The sequence below is a fragment of the Pleurodeles waltl genome, chromosome 9 (assembly GCF_031143425.1).
Source record: "Pleurodeles waltl isolate 20211129_DDA chromosome 9, aPleWal1.hap1.20221129, whole genome shotgun sequence".
Classification (NCBI taxonomy): domain Eukaryota; kingdom Metazoa; phylum Chordata; class Amphibia; order Caudata; family Salamandridae; genus Pleurodeles; species Pleurodeles waltl.
In genome coordinates, this window is record NC_090448.1 from 1,178,595,233 (window position 1) to 1,178,617,437 (window position 22,205).

The 22,205-nt window shown below is 51.0% G+C and overlaps 2 protein-coding genes across 2 annotated transcripts in view; both read right to left on the reverse strand.

Moving 5' to 3' along the window:
- Positions 1 to 597: 597 nt before the first annotated feature.
- LOC138260510 (prolyl hydroxylase EGLN3-like) overlaps positions 598 to 22,205 on the reverse strand; it is a 121,200-nt gene continuing 99,592 nt past the window's right edge. The window contains exon 7 of the transcript XR_011198865.1: positions 598 to 1,045. The gene's annotated coding sequence lies outside the window, so the exon portion shown is untranslated. The remainder of the gene's footprint in view (positions 1,046 to 22,205) is intronic.
- Positions 1,042 to 16,504, reverse strand: LOC138260512 (prolyl hydroxylase EGLN3-like). Its single transcript, XM_069209103.1, has 4 exons — positions 16,359 to 16,504; positions 14,601 to 14,737; positions 9,818 to 9,891; positions 1,042 to 1,716 (listed from the first exon to the last, which is right to left on the reverse strand). The coding sequence occupies exons 1-4, from the start codon at positions 16,473 to 16,475 to the stop codon at positions 1,670 to 1,672; spliced, it is 375 nt and encodes a 124-aa protein (XP_069065204.1). The 5' UTR covers positions 16,476 to 16,504; the 3' UTR covers positions 1,042 to 1,669.

Here is a 22,205-nt window from a genome sequence, read left to right on the forward strand (position 1 = left end):
TATTTTGTCCTTAGGGGAACTTTGGTGCACTTTGCACTCACTTTTCAGGGTCTTGGGGAGGGTTATTTTTCTAACTCTCACTATTTTCTAATAGTCCCAGCGACCCTCTACAAGGTCACATAGGTTTGGGGTCCATTCGTGGTTCACATTCCACTTTTGGAGTATATGGTTTGTGTTGCCCCTATCCCTATGTTTCCCCATTGCATCCTATTGTAATTATACATTGTTTGCACTGTTTTCTAAGACTATACTGCATATTTTTGCTATTGTGTATATATATCTTGTGTATATTTCCTATCCTCTTACTGAGGGTACACTCTAAGATACTTTGGCATATTGTCATAAAAATAAAGTACCTTTATTTTTAGTATAACTGTGTATTGTGTTTTCTTATGATATTGTGCATATGACACTAAGTGGTACTGTAGTAGCTTCACACGTCTCCTAGTCAGCCTAAGCTGCTCTGCTAAGCTACCATTATCTATCAGCCTAAGCTGCTAGACACCCTATACACTAATAAGGGATAACTGGGTCTGGTGCAAGGTGCAAGTACCCCTTGGTACTCACTACAAGCCAGTCCAGCCTCCTACACTGTGTGTCTGCATTACTTCCGGGTCAAGCCCTCCAGGTGCTGGCAGCCCTTCCTTTTACACCCTGTACCTGTGTGTCTGCATTACTTCCGGGTCAAGCCCTCCAGGTGCTGGCAGCCCTTCCTTTTACACCCTGTACCTGTGTGTCTGCATTACTTCCGGGTCAAGCCCTCCAGGTGCTGGCAGCCCTTCCTTTTACACCCTGTACCTGTGTGTCTGCATTACTTCCGGGTCAAGCCCTCCAGGTGCTGGCAGCCCTTCCTTTTACACCCTGTACCTGTGTGTCTGCATTACTTCCGGGTCAAGCCCTCCAGGTGCTGGCAGCCCTTCCTTTTACACCCTGTACCTGTGTGTCTGCATTACTTCCGGGTCAAGCCCTCCAGGTGCTGGCAGCCCTTCCTTTTACACCCTGTACCTGTGTGTCTGCATTACTTCCGGGTCAAGCCTTCCAGGTGCTGTACCTGTGTGTCTGCATTACTTCCGGGTGAAGCTGTCCAGGTGTTGGCAGCCCTTGCAATATGGAACAACAGACTCTGCCCGGGTATCACGAGGACTTCTTGGAAAGCTAGCTTGGCCCAGGCAAGGGATCTGCAGTAGTGCATAGACCCCCACCTCTGCGAGGCAGCGGTGTACACCGTGAAATCACATTTTAAAACCCAAACCAGTGGTGAAGGGAGGGACCGCCTTTGACCGAGGCCACCTCTGCTTTTTAACGCACCTGCCCTGGCAATGCCCGAGCTCCATTTCCAGGACACGTCAAAGATTGTCTCCAGCAAGTGACATCTTCCTCCACAGCTGTAAAGTGCTTAGAGAGCTGCTTCTTGGAGAAGGCGCCCACATCTGTACCAAAAGGCTGTCTCAAGCTCTCTTCAGGGAGCTACACTCCAGGCCCATTATTAGAAGCAAAGGTGCAGGGTGCAGATGGGCCTTCGGTGATACCCAGTGTCTGCAGTCCAAGCCACTCCTTATGCAGGGAAGTCCCAAACTTGCCCGCGGGCGAGGCCACGCCAGGCCACCTCCTGTTCGTAGTCAGACTGTCCCTCTGGAAGAAAGATGGGCTTCGTAAACATGCGGAGAGGTCAGCAGGAGCCATCTTCACCTGGAGGTCTGGTCTTCTTTCCAGAGGCTGCAGTAAAGGAAAGAGACATTTGGTTATACAAGAGAACTGAGTGCCAGCTGTGGGCATGTGGGCACAGAGGTCCAGAGACTTCAGGACAAGGATCTGAGGTGTCACATTACACTGCACCAGCAAAGGAAAAGTTACTTACTTGTAATCCTAGCTTTCAGTCACGGGCATCAACAGTGAATTCAAAAAGACTGAGGGGCATATTTATGATAGGGCTGCGTCACGTTTGCACCACGCAATGTAGTACATGCGTGACACAAACCTCGAAGTCAAATTTTTGAAGTCACGCAATACCACTTTGCTTGGCTTTGAGTGGCTCCAAAAATCTGGAGTAACGCAATGTGGCACAAATCACCCAGGAAGGCGTTGCGGTGGGCGTTCCCGCTCAATACCCATGGTTTTTGATGCTTCACCAGACGTACAAGACCTTTTCAACCTGGGAATGAGCTAAAACCATACGGCTCCCCAGGTTGAGGTGCAACAAGGAGAAATAATGAAAATGTCACTTACCCAGTGTACATCTGTTCGTGGCATCAGTCGCAGTAGATTCGCATGTTTTGCAATAGCTCGCCATCTGGTGTTGGGCCAGAGTGTTACAAGTTGTTTTTCTTCGAAGAAGTCTTTCGAGTCACGGGACCGAGTGACTCCTCCTTTTGTCTCCATTGCGCATGGGCGTCGACTCCATCTTCGATTGTTTTTCCCCGCAGAGGGTGAGGTAGGAGTTGAATTGTAGTAATAGTGCCCATGCAATGGAGTGACTAAGTATGCACCTATTTAAGGTTGAGATGATACATATACAAATAGTTGAAGGTAACTTCCAAACTGCTACAGGCTCCCGGGGAGGCGGGTGGGCACATGCGAATCTACTGCGACTGATGCCACGAACAGATGTACACTGGGTAAGTGACATTTTCAGTTCGATGGCATCTGTCGCTGTAGATACACATGTTCTGCATAGACTAGTAAGCAGTTATTTCCCCAAAAGCGGTGGATCAGCCTGTAGGAGTGGAAGTAGTGTGAAATAATGTTCTTAACACGGCTTGACCTACTGTGGCCTGTTGTGCGGATAACACGTCTACACAGTAGTGCTTGGTGAATGTGTGAGGCGTAGACCATGTGGCTGCCTTACATATTTCTTGCATTGGGATGTTTCCTAGAAAGGCCATGGTAGCACCTTTCTTTCTGGTTGAGTGTGCCCTTGGTGTAATGGGCAGCTGTCGTTTAGCTTTAAGGTAGCAGATTTGGATGCATTTAACTATCCATCTGGCTATACCTTGTTTTGAAATTGGGTTTCCTGCGTGAGGTTTTTGAAATGCAATAAAGAGTTGTTTAGTCTTTCTGATGTTTTTTGTTCTGTCAATGTAATACATTAATGCTCTTTTGACATCTAATGTATGTAGTGCCCTTTCAGCTACGGTATCTGGCTGTGGAAAGAACACTGGAAGTTCCACTGTTTGATTTAGATGGAACGGTGAAATAACCTTTGGCAAAAATTTAGGATTGGTCCTTAGGACGACTTTATTTTTGTGTAGTTGTATAAAAGGTTCCTGTATAGTAAACGCCTGAATCTCGCTTACTCTTCTTAGGGAAGTAATGGCGATGAGAAATGCCACCTTCCAGGTTAGGAACTGTATGTCGCAGGAGTGCATGGGTTCAAAAGGTGGACCCATAAGTCTAGTTAGGACAACATTTAGGTTCCATGAAGGAACAGGTAGTGTTCTTGGTGGTATAATTCTCCTAAGGCCCTCCATGAATGCTTTAATGACTGGTATTTTATATAGGGAAGTTGAATAGGTAGTTTGCAGGTATGCAGATATTGCTGCAAGGTGAATCTTAATGGAAGAGAAAGCTAGGTTAGATTTTTGTAAGTGAAGCAAGTAACCCACTACCTGTTCTGGAGTTGTGTGTAATGGTTGTATTTGATTAATATGGCAGTAGCAAACAAACCTCTTCCATTTACTTGCATAGCAGTGCCTGGTGGATGGCCTTCTTGCTTGTTTTATGACTTCCATACATTCTTGGGTAAGTTGTAAGTGCCCGAATTCTAGGATTTCAGGAGCCAGATTGCTAGATTCAGCGATGCTGGATCTGGGTGTCTGATCTTTTGGTTGTGTTGTGTCAACAGATCTGGCCTGTTGGGCAATTTGATGCAGGGTACTACTGATAGGTCTAGCAGCGTTGTGTACCAGGGTTGCCTTGCCCAAGTTGGTGCTATTAATATGAGTTTGAGTTTGTTTTGACTGAGTTTGTTTACCAGGTAAGGAAGGAGAGGGAGAGGAGGAAAAGCGTAAGCAAATATCCCTGACCAGTTCATCCATAGGGCATTGCCTTGGGACTGTTTGTGTGGGTATCTGGATGCAAAGTTTTGGCATTTTGCGTTCTCCTTTGTCGCAAACAAGTCTATCTGAGGTGTTCCCCAGAGTTTGAAATAAGTGTTCAGAATTTGGGGGTGAATTTCCCATTCGTGGACCTGTTGGTGATGTCGAGAGAGATTGTCTGCGAGTTGATTTTGGATCCCTGGTATAAATTGTGCTATTAGGCGAATTTGGTTGTGAATTGCCCAACGCCAAATCTTTTGTGCTAGCAGGCTTAACTGCGTGGAGTGCGTCCCCCCTTGCTTGTTTAGATAATACATTCTCGTCAAAACAGACAACATGACAACAATGTATTTGTGAACTATTATTGGTTGGAAAGCTTTTAGTGCTTGAAAAACTGCTAGAAGTTCTAGGTGATTTATATGCAGTTTTGTTTGGTGTACGTTCCATTGTCCTTGTATGCTGTGTTGATCGAGGTGTGCTCCCCACCCTGTCATGGAAGCATCTGTTGTTATTACGTATTGTGGCACTGGGTCTTGGAAAGGCCGCCCTTTGTTTAAATTTATGTTGTTCCACCACAGAAGCGAGAGGTAAGTTTGGCGGTCTATTAACACCAGATCTAGAAGATGACCCTGTGCTTGAGACCACTGTGATGCTAGGCACTGTTGTAAGGGCCTCATGTGCAGTCTTGCGTTTGGGACAATGGCTATGCATGAAGACATCATGCCTAGGAGTTGTAGTACCATCTTTGCTTGTATCCTTTGTGTAGGATACATGCGTTGTATGATGGTGTTGAAATTTTGAATTCTTTGTGGACTTGGAGTGGCTACTCCTTTTGATGTGTCTATTATGGCTCCTAGGTATTGTTGTACCTTGCGCGGCAGAATTTTGGATTTTGTGAAGTTGACGGTGAACCCTAGTTTGAAGAGGGTTTGTATGATATGATTTGTGTGATTTGAGCACTCTATTAACGAATGGGCCTTGATTAGCCAGTCGTCTAGATATGGGAACACATGTATTTGCTGCCTTCTTATGTGTGCAGCGACTACCGCTAGACATTTGGTAAAGAATCTTGGTGCGGTTGTTAATCCGAAAGGCAGTACCTTGAATTGGTAATGTATTCCCTTGAATACAAACCTTAGGTATTTCCTGTGCGATGGGTGTATTGGTATATGGAAATAAGCATCCTTGAGGTCTAAAGTTGCCATGTAGTCGTGTAGTTTTAGCAATGGCAATACTTCTTGTAGTGTGACCATGTGAAAGTGGTCTGATTTGATGAAAGTGTTCACTACTCTGAGGTCTAGGATTGGTCTCAGCGTTTTGTCCTTCTTTGGTATCAGAAAGTACAGTGAGTAAACTCCTGTGTTTATTTGTGTGTTTGGCACTAATTCGATTGCATTCTTTTGCAATAGTGCCTGCACTTCTATCTCCAGGAGATTGGAATGATGTTTTGTCAAATTTTGTGCTTTTGGTGGTATGTTTGGAGGGAATTGTAGAAATTCTATGCAATAACCATGTTGGATAATTGCTAGAACCCAAGTGTCTGTAGTGATTTCCTCCCATGCTTTGTAATAATGACTTATTCTTCCCCCCACTGGTGTTGTGTGGAGGGGGTGAGTGACATGTGAGTCACTGTTTAGTAGTAGGGGTTTTGGGGCTCTGAAATCTTCCTCTATTCCTAGGGAATTGCCCTCCTCTATATTGTCCCCGAAAACCTCCTCTATACTGTCCCTGGTAACTGGACGGTGTTGCTTGTGAGGTGCTGGCTTGTGTGCTCTGACCCCGAAACCCCCCTCTAAAGGGTGTTTTACGGAATGTGCTGTAATTCCCTCTGCTCTGCGGGGAGTAGAGTGCGCCCATGGCTTTGGCAGTGTCCGTATCTTTTTTGAGTTTCTCAATCGCTGTGTCCACTTCTGGACCGAACAGTTCTTTTTCGTTAAAAGGCATATTGAGAACTGCTTGTTGAATCTCTGGTTTAAATCCAGACGTTCGGAGCCATGCATGCCTTCTGATAGTTACAGATGTATTAATTGTCCGTGCAGCTGTATCTGCAGCGTCCATGGAGGAGCGGAACTGGTTGTTGGAAATGGTCTGTCCCTCCTCAACCACTTGTTTTGCCCTATTTTGTAAGTCCTTGGGCAGATGTTCAATGAGATGTTGCATCTCGTTCCAATGGGCTCTGTCATAGCGTGCAAGTAGTGCCTGGGAGTTCGCGATGCGCCACTGGTTTGCAGCTTGTGCTGCGATTCTCTTACCAGCTGCATCGAACTTGCGGCTTTCTTTATCTGGGGGTGGTGCATCTCCAGATGTGTGGGAGTTGGCCCTTTTCCTAGCTGCTCCTACAACGACAGAGTCTGGTGGCAGCTGTGTAGTGATGAAAACCGGGTCTGTAGGAGGCGCCTTATACTTTTTTTCCACCCTTGGTGTGATTGCCCTACTTTTGACCGGCTCCTTAAAGATTTCTTTTGCGTGCCGGAGCATACCAGGGAGCATAGGCAGGCTTTGGTATGAGCTGTGGGTGGAGGAGAGTGTGTTGAATAAAAAATCATCCTCGACCTGTTCTGAGTGGAGGCTTACGTTGTGAAATTGTGCTGCTCTAGCCACCACTTGAGAATACGCGGTGCTGTCCTCTGGTGGAGATGGCTTTGTAGGGTATGCCTCCGGACTGTTATCTGACACTGGGGCGTCGTATAGGTCCCATGCGTCTTGATCTTGGTCACCCTGGCTTATGGTGGTGTGAGCTGGGGAGTGTGATGGAGTTTGTGCTGGCGAGACGTTAATCACGGGCGGAGGAGAAGGTGGTGGGGTAACTCTTTTCACCACTTTTGGTTGTGGTGTCTGTTCAGTTTGGAACTCCAACCTTCTCTTTCTTCTAATAGGGGGAAGGGTGCTTATTTTTCCTGTCCCCTGCTGTATGAAAATACGCTTTTGCGTATGGTCCACATCAGTTGATTGTAGCTCTTCCTCAAACCTATGCTTTTGCATTTGGGAGGTTAGCGAGTGCTCTTCTGTATAAGAGCCTGAAGCTGGGTCGGTTGCAGTTTGTTTCGGGACCGAAACCCTGTCTGCGTCCTTTTTCGGCTCCGAGGTGACTTTTTTCATTTTCGGGGCCGAAACCTGTCGGCGCCGATCTTCTTCGGGGCCGCTGTCTCGGCGTCGAGCCGTGTCTACACCGGCATTTCGGTGTCGATGCATGTCTCCAGCACTTTCTCGGTCCCGAGAAGGCTGCGTGCCGGTGTCTCGACCGGAGTCGGACGATCTCGGCACTGTTTGGGCCTTTTTCGGTGCCGACGGTCGGTCACCGAATTTATGGGTGGAGCCATGGCCTGGTGGCAGTGGCGTCCCCTGGGCCTTGTAAATCTTCCTCTGAGTGGTTTTCGACGTCTTACTCATGGTTTGTGTATCGTCGAATCCTTCGGAGTCTGAGTCTTGGATCGAGAAGGTACCTTCCTCTTCTTGTTCCTCGAACTCTTGGTGGGCTGTCGGCGCGGACGCCATCTGAAGTCTTCTGGCTCGACGGTCTCGGAGTGTTTTTCGGGACCGGAACGCACGACAGGCCTCGCAGGTGTCTTCACTGTGCTCAGGTGACAGGCACAGGTTACAGACCAAGTGTTGGTCTGTATAGGGGTATTTATTGTGGCATTTGGGGCAGAAACGGAACAGGGTCCGTTCCATCGGCGTTCTTCAGCACGCGGTCGGGCCGACCAGGCCCCGACGGGGGATCGAAAAAACTACCCCCGAAGGGCACCGGAGCTCTTTGATCCTTCGACGCGGTGTTGAATCTAACTACGCCGATCCCGAACGCAACAATACCGACGAAAATCTTCCGAAAGTAGCTATCTTTCCGTTCCGAAACTCGGAGCGACAGGAACACGTCCGAACCCGATGGCGGAAAAAAAACAATCGAAGATGGAGTCGACGCCCATGCGCAATGGAGACAAAAGGAGGAGTCACTCGGTCCCGTGACTCGAAAGACTTCTTCGAAGAAAAACAACTTGTAACACTCCGGCCCAACACCAGATGGCGAGCTATTGCAAAACATGCGTATCTACAGCGACAGATGCCATCGAACCTTTATTTCTCCTCGTTATTTCCTCTTTCTTCTTCTGCAGCACACACAGGAGGAGGAATATGTCTCGAATGATTGTTTTTGTGCAGGAAAAATGTCCCTTAATGCAGAAAAATAATGCTGCATGCAACGGAGGCGCCCTTGTACCACGGTGTCATGGTGCTTGCGTTGGCGCTAGGCAGCCCATTGTGCGCCGCAGCAGGGGAAGAGGTCAGGAATACGCTGTGTGCCTTAAATCCGGCGCTTTCCTGCGTTTTGAATAAATATAAATATATATATATATATATATATATATATATATATATATATATATATATATATATATATATATATATATATATGTGTGTGCAGGATCATGGAAAACTCCAAGAATGTTAAGGTAGAAGTGGTCAAGCTAATTTATCCATAAAATCGCAGAGCTCATGAGGCTGCTATTCTGACTTTCTACCCATGAAGTAGCACTTCATAAAGAGGACTGTTGTGTACTTTAAGGGAAGAAAAAAAAGCACAACACAACGTTTTCTCCAGTAAAAGTAGGTGACATAAGTCATACAGGAAGACACTGCAGCCCAAGCCACTCGACTAGTGAGATCAGACTGCTCGTCAGCTGCCGGTGCCATCTGGGAAGCAGGGTCGGCTTTACCTTCCTTATAGTGCCACTAAAGCCTGCCAAGCCGGGCCGCTATATACTCACTTCTCCACTTGCAGTTTTTTGTTAAAGGAAATTATATTGGTAAATTTTCAAGCAGCTAGCGTGGTCAAAAATCTAATGCAAACTTCACAAGGAGCTTTTGCGTGAAGCAAAACTATAGTCTAGTGTGTCAGCATGCTTCCATCAATGACATCTTTTGAGTAAGGACTTTCAGGTCATTCCTTTAAACGGCCGAGTGACTATGGTGACTGAAGCTCTTCTTTCTGGGTCAGATTATGCCAATACCGGATATTAATGGCTTTCACCAGCTGATCCAGAATGCGGCCAAGAGACGGGTTTCTGGTCAATGTAAAGTTCACCATGTTATAGAGGCCAGGCGTAAACTCCACTGGCTGCCAGTAGAAAAACAAATCCGTTTAAATGTCTGTGCCTGGTCCATCGAGCTTCATCTGGCATCGGGGCTCCTGCGTCTCAAGTTATGGCACCAGCCCCACACTTCGAATGATCTCGATTAGGACACAAATTGTTCTCTGCTATATCCTCTGAAGCCTGGAAGCAACTTTCTATAGGACTCTCTCTGCAATGTCAAGTCATATAGCATTTTGCAAAAAACTAAACTTTTTTCTTTGTCTTAGCTCAACACTTAAGACCTGGTTTAGAGTTTGTCGGACGGGTTATTCCATTGCAAACGTGATGGATATCCCATCCGCCATATTATGATTCTCATAGGATATAATGGAATCGTAATACAGCGGACGGGATATCTGTCACGTGTCTGACGGAGTAACCCCCTCAATCAAGCTCTAAATGAGGCTCTAAATAACAAAGCTATGCAGAGAATGTGACCTGCAGCAGCACATGCTGCAAACATAACGCTTCTACGCCTCTGATGAAAACTCCTCTGGAGTGGATTCCTAGTTCGGTGCTTTTCCTTCATGTCAGCCTAATAGGTCCCAAGCTGCTTCTGGGTGTTTGTGGCACTTGCAAGTATTTCATTGACTGATGTTTGTGGGATGAGGGGTGGCCTGCACTCTCAGCTCGAGGGGTGGTATGAAAGGTTCTCACCGTTTAAGTTCTTGAACTTCTCTCTCGCTTCGGCTCGTTCTTCGGCATCGAAGTACCAGACGGTCATGGCGTACCTGGGGGCAGAAGAAACATCAGAGATTACAGAAAGTTCTACTGCAGAGCTGAAACAAGAGTGGTGGTGAAAGCAACCCATCAGGATGCATTCTACTCCAAGTCCAAGATTCATCAAATCACTTGAGTCCACTTTACAGAAGAAAACAGTTTGACACAGTGACCCGATATTCTTTATACAGTTCCAGTTAGAAACCCATACAGTCAACACGTTTCGTTCAAATGAACTTCTTCAGGGCAATAATCTAACAGTCTGATTCAAGTAGTGCAGGCCCCTTCAAACATTTTAGCCATCCATAAAAAGGCACAATGTACCAAGTCGGATTGAAAAAGGAATCATATAGACAGTTGTTTGTACCAGGATCCGTAACAGAAGTCATGTCACAGTTAGATTTCTAAACACAAGAGCACCTAAAACCTGAGAGTGTCTCTCTGTGTGTACACACGGGGATAACAGTGCACTGACAGAGCTCTCTGTGATCTTAGTACTGGAATAGCAGGAATTGTTTGCAGTGGTACAGTGGTGCACTGGAATTACCGCCTGTGATCCTAGTACTGGAATAAGCAGGGAGTGCACTAGAAGTGTTGCATGTGATCCTAGTACTGGAATGGCAGGGACTGCTGCTGGTGGTACAGAGGTGCCCTGTGAGAGCATTCTGTGATTCTAGTACTGAAATGGCAGGGACTGCTGCTGGTGGGACAGAGGTGTCCTGTGGGAGCATTCTGTGATTCTAGTACTGGAATGGCAGGGGCTGCTGCCAGTGATACAGAGGTGCACTAGAAGTGTCACTTGTGATTCTAGTACTGGACTAGGGGGGGATTGCTTCCAGTGGTACAGAGGTGCACTGGAACTATAGCCTCTGATCCTAGTACTGGAATAGCAGGGGTGCTGGGGGTTGGAGAGAGGTGCACTGGAAGGGTTGCCTGTGATCCTAGTACTTGAATAGCAGGGGCTGCTGCCAGTGGGAGAGGTGTCCTGTGAGAGCAGTCTGTGATTCTAGTACTGGAATGGCAGGGACTGCTGCTGGTGGTACAGAGGTGCCCTGTGAGAGCATTCTGTGATTCTAGTACTGGAATGGCAGGGATTGCTGCTGGTGGGACAAAGGTGTCCTGTGGGAGCATTCTGTGATTCTAGTACTGGAATGGCAGGGGCTGCTGCCAGTGATACAGAGGTGCACTAGAAGTGTCACTTGTGATTCTAGTGCTGGACTAGGGGGGGATTGCTTCCAGTGGTACAGAGGTGCACTGGAACTATCGCCTCTGATCCTAGTACTGGAATAGCAGGGATTGCTGCCAGTGGTACTGAGGTGTCCTGTGAGAGCAGTCTGTGATCCTAGTACTGGAATAGCAGGGGTGCTGGGGGTTGGAGAGAGGTGCACTGGAAGGGTTGCCTGTGATCCTAGTACTTGAATAGCAGGGGCTGCTGCCAGTGGGAGAGGTGCCCTGTGAGAGCAGTCTGTGATTCTAGTACTGGAATGGCAGGGACTGCTGCCAGTGGGAGAGGTGTCCTGTGAGAGCAGTCTGTGATTCTAGTACTGGAATGGCAGGGACTGCTGCCAGTGGGAGAGGTGTCCTGTGAGAGCAGTCTGATTCTAGTACTGGAATGGAAGGGACTGCTGCCAGTGGGAGAGGTGTCCTGTGAGAGCAGTCTGTGATTCTAGTACTGGAATGGCAGGGATTGCTGCTGGTGGTACAGAGGTGCCCTGTGAGAGCATTCTGTGATTCTAGTACTGGAATGGCAGGGATTGCTGCTGGTGGGACAAAGGTGTCCTGTGGGAGCATTCTGTGATTCTAGTACTGGAATGGCAGGGGCTGCTGCCAGTGATACAGAGGTGCACTAGAAGTGTCACTTGTGATTCTAGTGCTGGACTAGGGGGGGATTGCTTCCAGTGGTACAGAGGTGCACTGGAACTATCGCCTCTGATCCTAGTACTGGAATAGCAGGGATTGCTGCCAGTGGTACTGAGGTGTCCTGTGAGAGCAGTCTGTGATCCTAGTACTGGAATAGCAGGGGTGCTGGGGGTTGGAGAGAGGTGCACTGGAAGGGTTGCCTGTGATCCTAGTACTTGAATAGCAGGGGCTGCTGCCAGTGGGAGAGGTGCCCTGTGAGAGCAGTCTGTGATTCTAGTACTGGAATGGCAGGGACTGCTGCCAGTGGGAGAGGTGTCCTGTGAGAGCAGTCTGTGATTCTAGTACTGGAATGGCAGGGACTGCTGCCAGTGGGAGAGGTGTCCTGTGAGAGCAGTCTGATTCTAGTACTGGAATGGAAGGGACTGCTGCCAGTGGGAGAGGTGTCCTGTGAGAGCAGTCTGTGATTCTAGTACTGGAATGGCAGGGATTGCTGCTGGTGGGACAGAGGTGTCCTGTGGGAGCATTCTGTGATTCTAGTACTGGAATGGCAGGGGCTGCTGCCAGTGATACAGAGGTGTCCTGTGAGAGCAGTCTGTGATTCTAGTACTGGAATGGCAGGGACTACTGTCAGTGGTAGTGAGGGGTCCTGTGGGAGCATTCTGTGATTCTAGTACTGGAATGGCAGGGACTGCTGCTGGTGGTACAGAGGTGCCCTGTGAGAGCATTCTGTGATTCTAGTACTGGAATGGCAGGGATTGCTGCTGGTGGGACAGAGGTGTCTTGTGGGAGCATTCTGTGATTCTAGTACTGGAATGGCAGGGGCTGCTGCCAGTGATACAGAGGTGTCCTGTGAGAGCAGTCTGTGATTCTAGTACTGGAATGGCAGGGACTGCTGCTGGTGGCACAGAGGTGCCCTGTGAGAGCATTCTGTGATTCTAGTACTGGAATGGCAGGGATTGCTGCTGGTGGGACAGAGGTATCATGTGGGAGCATTCTGTGATTCTAGTACTGGAATGGCAGGGGCTGCTGCCAGTGGGAGAGGTGTCCTGTGAGAGCAGTCTGTGATTCTAGTACTGGAATAGCAGGGACTGCTGCCAGTGGTACTGAGGTGCCCTGTGAGAGCAGTCTGTGATTCTAGTACTGGAATGGCAGGTGCTGCTGCCAGTGATACAGAGGTGTCCTGTGAGAGCAGTCTGTGATTCTAGTACTGGAATGGCAGGGACTACTGTCAGTGGTAGTGAGGGGTCCTGTGGGAGCATTCTGTGATTCTAGTACTGGAATGGCAGGGATTGCTGCTGGTGGGACAGAGGTTTCCTGTGGGAGCATTCTGTGATTCTAGTACTGGAATGGCAGGGGCTGCTGCCAGTGATACAGAGGTGCACTAGAAGTGTCACTTGTGATTCTAGTACTGGACTGGGGGGGGGGGGGTTGCTTCCAGTGGTACAGAGGTGCACTGGAACTATCGCCTCTGATCCTAGTACTGGAATAGCAGGGGTGCTGGGGGTTGGAGAGAGGTGCACTGGAAGGGTTGCCTGTGATCCTAGTACTTGAATAGCAGGGGCTGCTGCCAGTGGGAGAGGTGCCCTGTGAGAGCAGTCTGTGATTCTAGTACTGGAATGGCAGGGACTGCTGCCAGTGGGAGAGGTGCCCTGTGAGAGCAGTCTGTGATTCTAGTACTGGAATAGCAGGGACTGCTGCCAGTGATACAGAGGTGCCCTGTGAGAGCAGTCTGTGATTCTAGTACTGGAATGGCAGGGACTGTTGCTGGTGGTACAGAGGTGCCCTGTGAGAGCATTCTGTGATTCTAGTACTGGAATGGCAGGGACTACTGGCAGTGGTAGTGAGGGGTCCTGTGGGAGCATTCTGTGATTCTAGTACTGGAATGGCAGGGACTGCTGCTGGTGGGACAGAGGTGCCCTGTGGGAGCATTCTGTGATTCTAGTACTGGAATGGCAGGGGCTGCTGCCAGTGATACAGAGGTGCACTAGAAGTGTCACTTGTGATTCTAGTACTGGACTAGGGGGGGATTGCTTCCAGTGGTACAGAGGTGCACTGGAACTATCGCCTCTGATCCTAGTACTGGAATAGTAGGGGTGCTGGGGGTTGGAGAGAGGTGCACTGGAAGGGTTGCCTGTGATCCTAGTACTTGAATAGCAGGGGCTGCTGCCAGTGGGAGAGGTGTCCTGTGAGAGCAGTCTGTGATTCTAGTACTGGAATAGCAGGGGCTGCTGCCAGTGGGAGAGGTGTCCTGTGAGAGCAGTCTGTGATTCTAGTACTGGAATGGCAGGGTCTGCTGCTGGTGGTACAGAGGTGCCCTGTGAGAGCATTCTGTGATTCTAGTACTGGAATGGCAGGGATTGCTGCTGGTGGGACAGAGGTGTCCTGTGGGAGCATTCTGTGATTCTAGTACTGGAATGGCAGGAATTGCTGCTGGTGGGACAGAGGTGTCCTGTGGGAGCATTCTGTGATTCTAGTACTGGAATGGCAGGAATTGCTGCTGGTGGGACAGAGGTGTCCTGTGGGAGCATTCTGTGATTCTAGTACTGGAATAGCAGGGGCTGCTGCCAGTGCGACAGAGAAGCAGTGACTGAGCCACACTCTCCTGGTGGAGTAGGGCTGCGGGCCAGACAGTGGTGCACTGACAGCAGTGACCGTAGGACTGGAGGGGCACAGGGACAGAGGAGCACTGACAGCAGTGATCCTAATACTGGGGGGGCACAGGTGTGCTGCTGATGGGACAGAGGTGCACTGACAGCAGTGATCCTAGTATTGGGGTGGCACAGGGGTGCTTCTGCTCGCACAGAGGTGCGCTGACAGCAGTGATCCTAGTACTGGGGGGCACTGACGGAGCCGCACTCACCTGGTGGAGTAGGAGGGCTGCACCTCGTGCGGGTTCCGCCGGTCGGACCAGAAGAGCAGCAGCCGGTCAAACAGCGGCTCGATGTCCACCGCGTAGCGCTGCCCTTCGGGGAATATCCGCAGCACCCCGCCGTGCACCTGCGCGGGAGAAAGGGAGGGTTACAGCGTGTTCTGGGGGGCAGCAACAGATGGGGCGTATCACACAGTCCTATGTGTTGGGGGCGTCATGTAACCTCGTCCTCTGGGATCCACCCTGCACCCTCTGTCCTCCGGGACCCACCCTGCACCCTCTGTCCTCCGGGACCCACCCTGCATCCACCCACCCTGCACCCTGTCCTCTGGAACCCACCCTGCATGCACCCACCCTGCATCCTCTGTCCTCCGGGACCCACCCTGCACCCTGTCCTCTGGGACCCACCCTGCATGCACCCACCCTGCACCCTCTTTCCTCCAGGTCCCACCCTGCGCCCTCTGTCCTCTGGGACCCAACCTGCCTCCACCCACCCTGCACCCTGTCCTCTTGGACCCACCCTGCATGCACCCACCCTGCACCCTCTGTCCTCCGGGACCCACCCTGCACCCTCTGTCCTCCGGGATCCACTCTGCATCCACCCACCCTGCACCCTGTCCTCTGGAACCCACCCTGCATGCACCCACCCTGCACCCTCTGTCCTCCGGGACCCACCCTGCGTCCACCCACCCTGCACCCTGTCCTCTGGGACCCACCCTGCACCCTCTTTCCTCCAGGTCCCACCCTGCACCCTCTGTCCTCTGGGACCCACCCTGCATCCACCCACCCTGCACCCTGTCCTCTTGGACCCACCCTGCAGGCACCCACCCTGCACCCTCTGTCCTACGGGACCTACCCTGCATGCACCCACCCTGCACTCTCTGTCCTCCGGGATCCACTCTGCATCCACCCACCCTGCACCCTCTGTCCTCTGGGACCCACCCTGCATCCTCTCTCCTCCGAGACCCACCCTGCACCCTCTGTCCTCTGGGACCCACCCTGCATCAACTGGCCTCACCCTGTCTTTTGTGACCCGCACTTTGTATCCAGGAGACCCTGCACCCTGTGTCTCTGGGGCGCACCCTGTATTGTGTTGGCACCAAACACACAAAAGGTGATGACAGACATGCTTGCAATAGGTCTAACCACTGGCAATCGCTCGGGGTAGGACATCCTGGGGTAGGATAACCTTCGTTCTTCTATCCACCATGCCACCTCAGTTTGGACCCAACTATATGCACATCAGTCTAGACCCTGCTCCAATGGGAACAGTCCAGCCCGAACTGCCAGGCCAGGCGCTCCCCAAACAGGAACACAAGCACCCAGGACTGGTTTTGCCCTAGTCATGATCTCAACAGTCAGGGTTGATTCCAGTGGATCAGTTGGCACAACTGGGCATTCCTTCGCTACGTAGGATGGAACATCAAACACACAGAAGGTGATAGGAGAAATAATTACAGAAATTCTAACCACTGGTAATCGCTCAGGGTAGCTTCCAAACCGTCATTCCACCCCTAGTCTCTCAGGAGCCCTCAATCCATGTTCAAGCATCTGTACCCCGTATCTCGTGGGCCTCCGTGCTCTGCTCTGCTCCCCCACACACCCACCGTGTGTCCCTGGGCCTCCTCCTGTGTCCCTGTCTCCAGGACCCGAACCCTGTGTCCATTGGACCGCGCACCTGGTCTCTGGACACCCCTCTTCTCTCTGTGGGACCCGTACCCTGCGTTCCAAGTCCTCCCTCCATCATACCTTGGAGTCCCAGTTCTTGTTGAGGTAGTATATGCAGGTGACACAGCGCCCATCCCCGTTCGGATTGTCCACATGTCGCACGTACCCGGCTCCGTTGCCAGGGTAACAGGCCACCATCGCCTACACAGGAGGAAAGAAAGGGCTAGGATTAGCCATACTGGTGTATGTGGCTGAACTGTGAGATACAAGTGTATTGAGTTATTTACTTTTGTGTAGCCAGGGGCTTTAGAGCACTTTACAAAACAATATCTTGCAATGGAACGATACATGGTAGCCTGCTGAACTCGGCCTATCCCCCGCCCTGACAGACCACACTGCAACCTCTGCATCATCTTGGACATGGAGTTATCTATGCAGGAACAGGTAACCGTAGTTTTGTCTGCATGCTTCCACACCCTACGCATGCTCTGCAAGATCTTCAGGTGGCTCCCAATCGAAGCCCTCGTCACCAGCTGGTTGGACTATGGGAACACACTCTAGGGGCCAAAATCACAAAGGTAAACTTAGACCAAAAGTCAACATTACTCGTAGTAAAGTTAGACTTGTTCTAAATTTAGACTTTTGGTCTAAACTTACACCAAAAGTCCAAACTTAGGCCAAAAGTCTAACTTTACTACCAATAAACTTAGACTTTTGGTGTAAACTTAGACTTTTGGTCTAAGTTTACCTTTGTGAGTCGGGCCCTAAGTGGGAATCACTGCACACCTCTTGAAGACAATACAAAAATCAGGAAGACTCATCCTCAACCTCCCCAGAGGGACCACATCCTTTCCCATCTCAAGAACCTTCACTGGCTCCCATTCAGGTGATTTTCCAGCACTCAAGAAGTTAGCGCTGGGAAGTAAATTATTTTTAAAAAATCTAGCAACGATTTGTGATGCAAAAACAGTGCTAAAACTTAGAAAATACCCCAGGTATATTCCTTCCTTCAAAAAGCCCCCAAAAGAGTGAGACACGTACTAGAAATTACTGTCAGTAGATTTGTTGTACTACAACGACCATAATGCACTGGCACGGGTTGCTGAGGAAACATTTTTGATTTAATGAAATTGGGAAAGATGAACTGTTTGGTAAACACCTCCAGGGTCCATAATCCAGCACAAAACAAGAAAGAAAGAGCTATTGAACCATGAACTGCAGGCATTAGTGATGTGCTGGCCTGACAGTGCACTCGCTCCTTTCAGTTCTTTTTGGTGTTTCCACCAATCGCACAACCCTGGTTACATCAAAAACCACAGAGGACTCCAAGACTGACAGCATTGTGCATCCATGCCCTAGAAGAGCAACAGCCCCATCACCTTCCAGCCACCTACGGTCAGGCTTGTCACCACTTACGTCCACTGCGGTCATTTTGAGTCCCTTCCTGACCCCATACTTGCCGTTACCCACTCTACCGACATTGTCTTTACGTCCTGATAGGTGATGGGCTTTGCCAAAGTCCTGTCCTGAGCTTAAGCTCTCAGTCAGACGGTGGATTGATGAAACGCATAAATAAAGATCTCTGACATTCCGTCCTTAGAGCATTTCCGCTGACCAGCTTTGTGGGTACCGGGAGGTGAGGCTTGGACATTTTGGGCCAGATTTACAAGGCCCTATCGCCACCGGAGCTTCACTTTTAGTGGTGGTGCTATGCACTGCACTCTATTTACCATGTGGTGTTAAGCCACCTTGTAAGTATGACCCCTTCCCACGCAGCACTTTGCGTTTTGCCGCTGCCCCAGATTTACGAGTTTTTTCATAAACCTGACGCAGTGCCAAAATCTAACGCCACCCCAGAGGTGGCGTTAGTATGGCGCAACAAGGAGAAATGCTTTCATTTCTGCTCGGTTTTGCTCTTTCTGTGTGGCTGCATCCTGCTGCACACATAGAGAGCAAAAGGCCATTGAAGATAGTTGTTGGGTAGGAAGGTGTCCCATCGTGCACAAAAACAATCTCCCCTGCACCGCAGCCATCATTTTACCATGGTGCAAGCGTGGCTGCATTAGCGCTTGGCAGCAAATATAGCACTGGCGCAGGGGGGCAACACAGGGGTGCACCGAATTCTATTAAATACGCGCATCCCTAGGCGTGGCTTCGGGCGTCAAGATGGCGGTCGCACTCTGAGAGTGCTCTGGACCCCTCCGTCATCCGCCCGTAGTTAGAGTGGCCTGACCGAGCCGGAGACGTCGTTTTGACAGTCCTTGTGACCCCTGGGCCCCTGAGAGGCTCTGGCGAGGAACTCCTGGCGAAAGCAGCCCCCGTTGTCGAGCCGCGACCGTCCCGTCCCCGAAAACAAAATGGCGGCCGGGACTGACTTCCGCGGCTGAGCTGGGGCCGGACCGGCGATCCCCCCGGACGCGGACGCGCTGGAACAGAGGTGCGACGGGGTAAGAAGGGGACCCTGGATAGGGTTGAGGCTACGACCCTAGCGCGGCTCCCGCGGCGTGTGGGGGCGGCGCCACTGCGTCTGGAGGAAGAGAGCGCCGTGTGGATGAGGCTGCGGCCGTGCGCAAACTTGGGGACAGCGGCGGAGGGAGCTAAGCGGCTGCGCTGTACCCGGGACCCCGCTGGCCGGAGCTGGAGAGGCGGAGGGGCGGTTGCAGAGAGGGACTCCCTGGTGCCCTGAGTGACGGCGGAGGCATGCCGGGGGTCCACGGAGCGCGACGGAGACATCGAGGCAGGATGAGGCTGTGCTAAAGTTACCGATACGGCCGAAAAATCAGCACTGCGATCCGAACTAACGGAAGGGCAATGGCCCTGAGTGACCTCATGGCGTCACTGGAGCAGCGTAATTAACACCGGGGCCGGTCGAGGCTTTACTGAAGGTACCGACTCGAAGTGAAAACGGGGTGCGGGAGGGGAAAGGAGTCAGGGAAGAAAGATGCCCTACCCCCCACCTTGCACTTAATACCTAATGGCAATTGGCAACTGGGCCAAGATGAAACTGGACTCATCAGATCTCAAAGGTGAAGAAGATCACAGCTTGGGCCTGAATGCCTCTCCCCACGCACTCATAATCGCAGTAACAGCAAACCTGCAAGGGATCTAGACTTGATTGGAAAACTACTCGACTCCTGTCTCTGATGCCATGATGGGGAGAGACAAGGCGAACAAGCAACCTCCATCTTCCCAGCAAAAGATTGACCAGTTCACGACACCGGCTGGCCAGCGAGGTGAGGGAGATACAGCTAGCGGAGGCCCCGCACCGGACGGAGTGAGTGCCATCCTTCAAGCCATTCAAGCATCACAGTCTGCTGTGGAGACTAAGATCGGGGAAGTACGAGAAGACGTGGGTCTGGTTCGGCAAGACCTCAGAAACGCAGTGAGCCGGATCACCGAGGTTGAAACTAGAGTCTCCCAGACTGAAAACGACCTAGCTGACCTTAGAAGTAAAGTGGCCCAGCTGCAGACTCGAACTGGCGAGCTGCACCGTCGTGCGGAAGATGCAGAGAACCGATCAAGACGCAACAACCTGCGTTTCATCGGATTTCCGGAGGGCGTGGAGGATGGTGGGGCATCTGAGTTCCTAGAAAGGTGGATTAAAGCATGGATGCCGGACCAGTCCCTTTCGCCCTGGTTTGCGATTGAAAGAGCCCACAGGGCATTGGCCCCGCGCCCCCCACCGGGCGGCCCAAAACGACCAATGATTGCGCGCTTCTTTAACTTTAAGGATAGAGACAATATCCTTAAAGAGGCTAGGAGGTCGGAAGATCTTCAATGGGAGAACCATAAAATCTTAATTTTCCCAGACTATACCCGTGAGGTTCAGATCCGCCGCCGGTCGTATGAACACGTTAAGCAGAAACTTAGAGCGATGCAACTTTCATACATGCTCCTCTTCCCCGCGCGGCTCAAGGTCCTCTTGGCCGGGCGAGCACATTTTTTTGAAACACCTGAAGAGGCTTGGGACTGGCTGACGGAGGAGGGCATGGGTGCCCGGAGGGGGCCCCTGGAGCACCCGGAGGGGGCTCCTCGGGTCGGACCCCTCACCCCGGGAGGCCCCCGGAGGAGCCGGAGGCGCACCAGATCCCGGAGAGGGAGACCGAAAGACACAAACAATTTGGACAACAATGAGGAAATCTGAGATTCTGGCTCACAAACAGAGAAGAAACCCACTGACCCTTCTGGGCCTCAGATCCCAGGACAAACGGCAGATGATAACGGCCTGAGTCAGTCCCCGGTCCTTGGTTAATATGACACACTTGACACCTGCTGATGGGAGTCCAAAATGACTTGAGATGTCCGTTTCACCTATGCAGACCTTACAAGGGTCACTACAGAAGGCGTCATGCCTTTCTACTATAAGATACCTGAGACTTGGCAGGTCACCACTAATTGTAATTGATCCGACTATATGGAGGGGTCCACCACTCCACCCCAAGGACAGTCCTGCTGGCTGTCTGGTTTTGGTTGGGTATTTGGGCGACAGATGCTTCCGGGGTGGGAGTATGGGGAGGAGGGTGGTTGGGGGGAGGGGTTTTTGAAGTTAGCCTAGATAGGAAGAAGTTGCTTAGCTTCCTTATTATTTTACTGTTTTGTTTGAAATGGTCGTCCCTGGGTCCACAGCCTGACACTCAGCCCTATGCACCACCTATACAATTCACGCCTGGCACTCATTAACTCAGGTTCTTTCTTGGAACGTAAATGGTCTGTTGGATAAGATTAAGAGGTCAGCAGTATTTAACACTCTCCGCAGATACTCCCCCTTAGTGGTCCTTCTGCAGGAAACCCACCTCCTTGGGACTAGGTGCCCCATGCTCATACGGGGAGGGTATGACAGAGTATACCACGCAGGCTTCTCCAGGGGCTCTAGAGGGGTAGCCATTTTACTTCACCGCTCTCTGCCTGTGGTGATCACAGCAACACAGGCCGACCCACAGGGCAGATTTGTAGTGGCTACGGGGACTCTTCATGGAACTCCGATAAATTTTATATCTGCGTATGCCCCCCCGACGAGACTTGATGCCTTCTTGCACTCGCTTCGCCGAGTGGTTGTGGGATTGCCCCAGGGGACCACCCTGCTGGGGGGGGGACTTCAACGCGGTTCTCGATCCGGATTTGGATGTATCCGGCGGGATTACGGCCAGTAGATTAGCCAGGGCTTCGGCTCTTACTGGTTGGACCGAGAGCCTTGGCCTCTGCGAGGTATGGAGAACTTGGCACCCTAGGGATCGCCGGTACACCCACACGTCGGCCGCCCACCGGACGCAATCCAGAATTGATCTGGTATTCATGTCTGCTCTGGACCTCTCGAGTGTCACAGGGGCAGAGATAGTCCCCCGGGGAGTCTCGGACCACGCACCAGTGCGGGTCCGACTGGGTGGAGCGGATCCCTCCAAACGCCCAGTATGGCGACTAAACGCATGGTATTTACAAGACAAAGACTACACCCAAGAGATCAGAAATCAACTAACTCAATACTTCGATCTGAATCTGGGGTCGGTCCGCTCCCCAGGATCATTATGGGCCGCCTGTAAGGCTACCCTCAGAGGGCATGCCAAGTACCTTCTCCGTACCCGCGAGCGGGACAGGAACTCCCAGATCTCTGACCTGGAGGCCAGGGCTCTGAGACTGGAACGCCAACAAATGACTTCTTCGTCTGCCGCTGCCCTGAGACAGCTGACTATGGTTAGAGAAGAAATTAAACACATAATGCTAGATTCAGCCAGGTGCATTTGGAGAGCTTCGGTGGCCCGTATATATGGCTGGGGGGACAAAAATGGGAAGCTCCTACATTGGCTGGCCGCGCGTCCTCTGGCCAGCAGGGTTATACCTGAGATTTTGGAGCCCTCGGGCGCCCTCTCTAGGACACCAGCTGAAATCGCACAAAGTTTCGCGTCCTACTATGCCCACCTCTATGCAATGCAC

Bases quoted from the DNA above. Each gene is read 5' to 3' on its own strand.
- LOC138260512 (XM_069209103.1), bottom strand. From the start codon at position 16,475: ATGGTGGCCTGTTACCCTGGCAACGGAGCCGGGTACGTGCGACATGTG. The intron at 9,892-14,600 runs GTGAGTGCGGCT...TTCTGCCCCCAG, and splicing joins CAGCCCTCCTACTCCACCAG to GTACGCCATGACCGTCTGGT. The intron at 1,717-9,817 runs GTGAGAACCTTT...CCTTTACTGCAG, and splicing joins GAAGTTCAAGAACTTAAACG to CCTCTGGAAAGAAGACCAGA.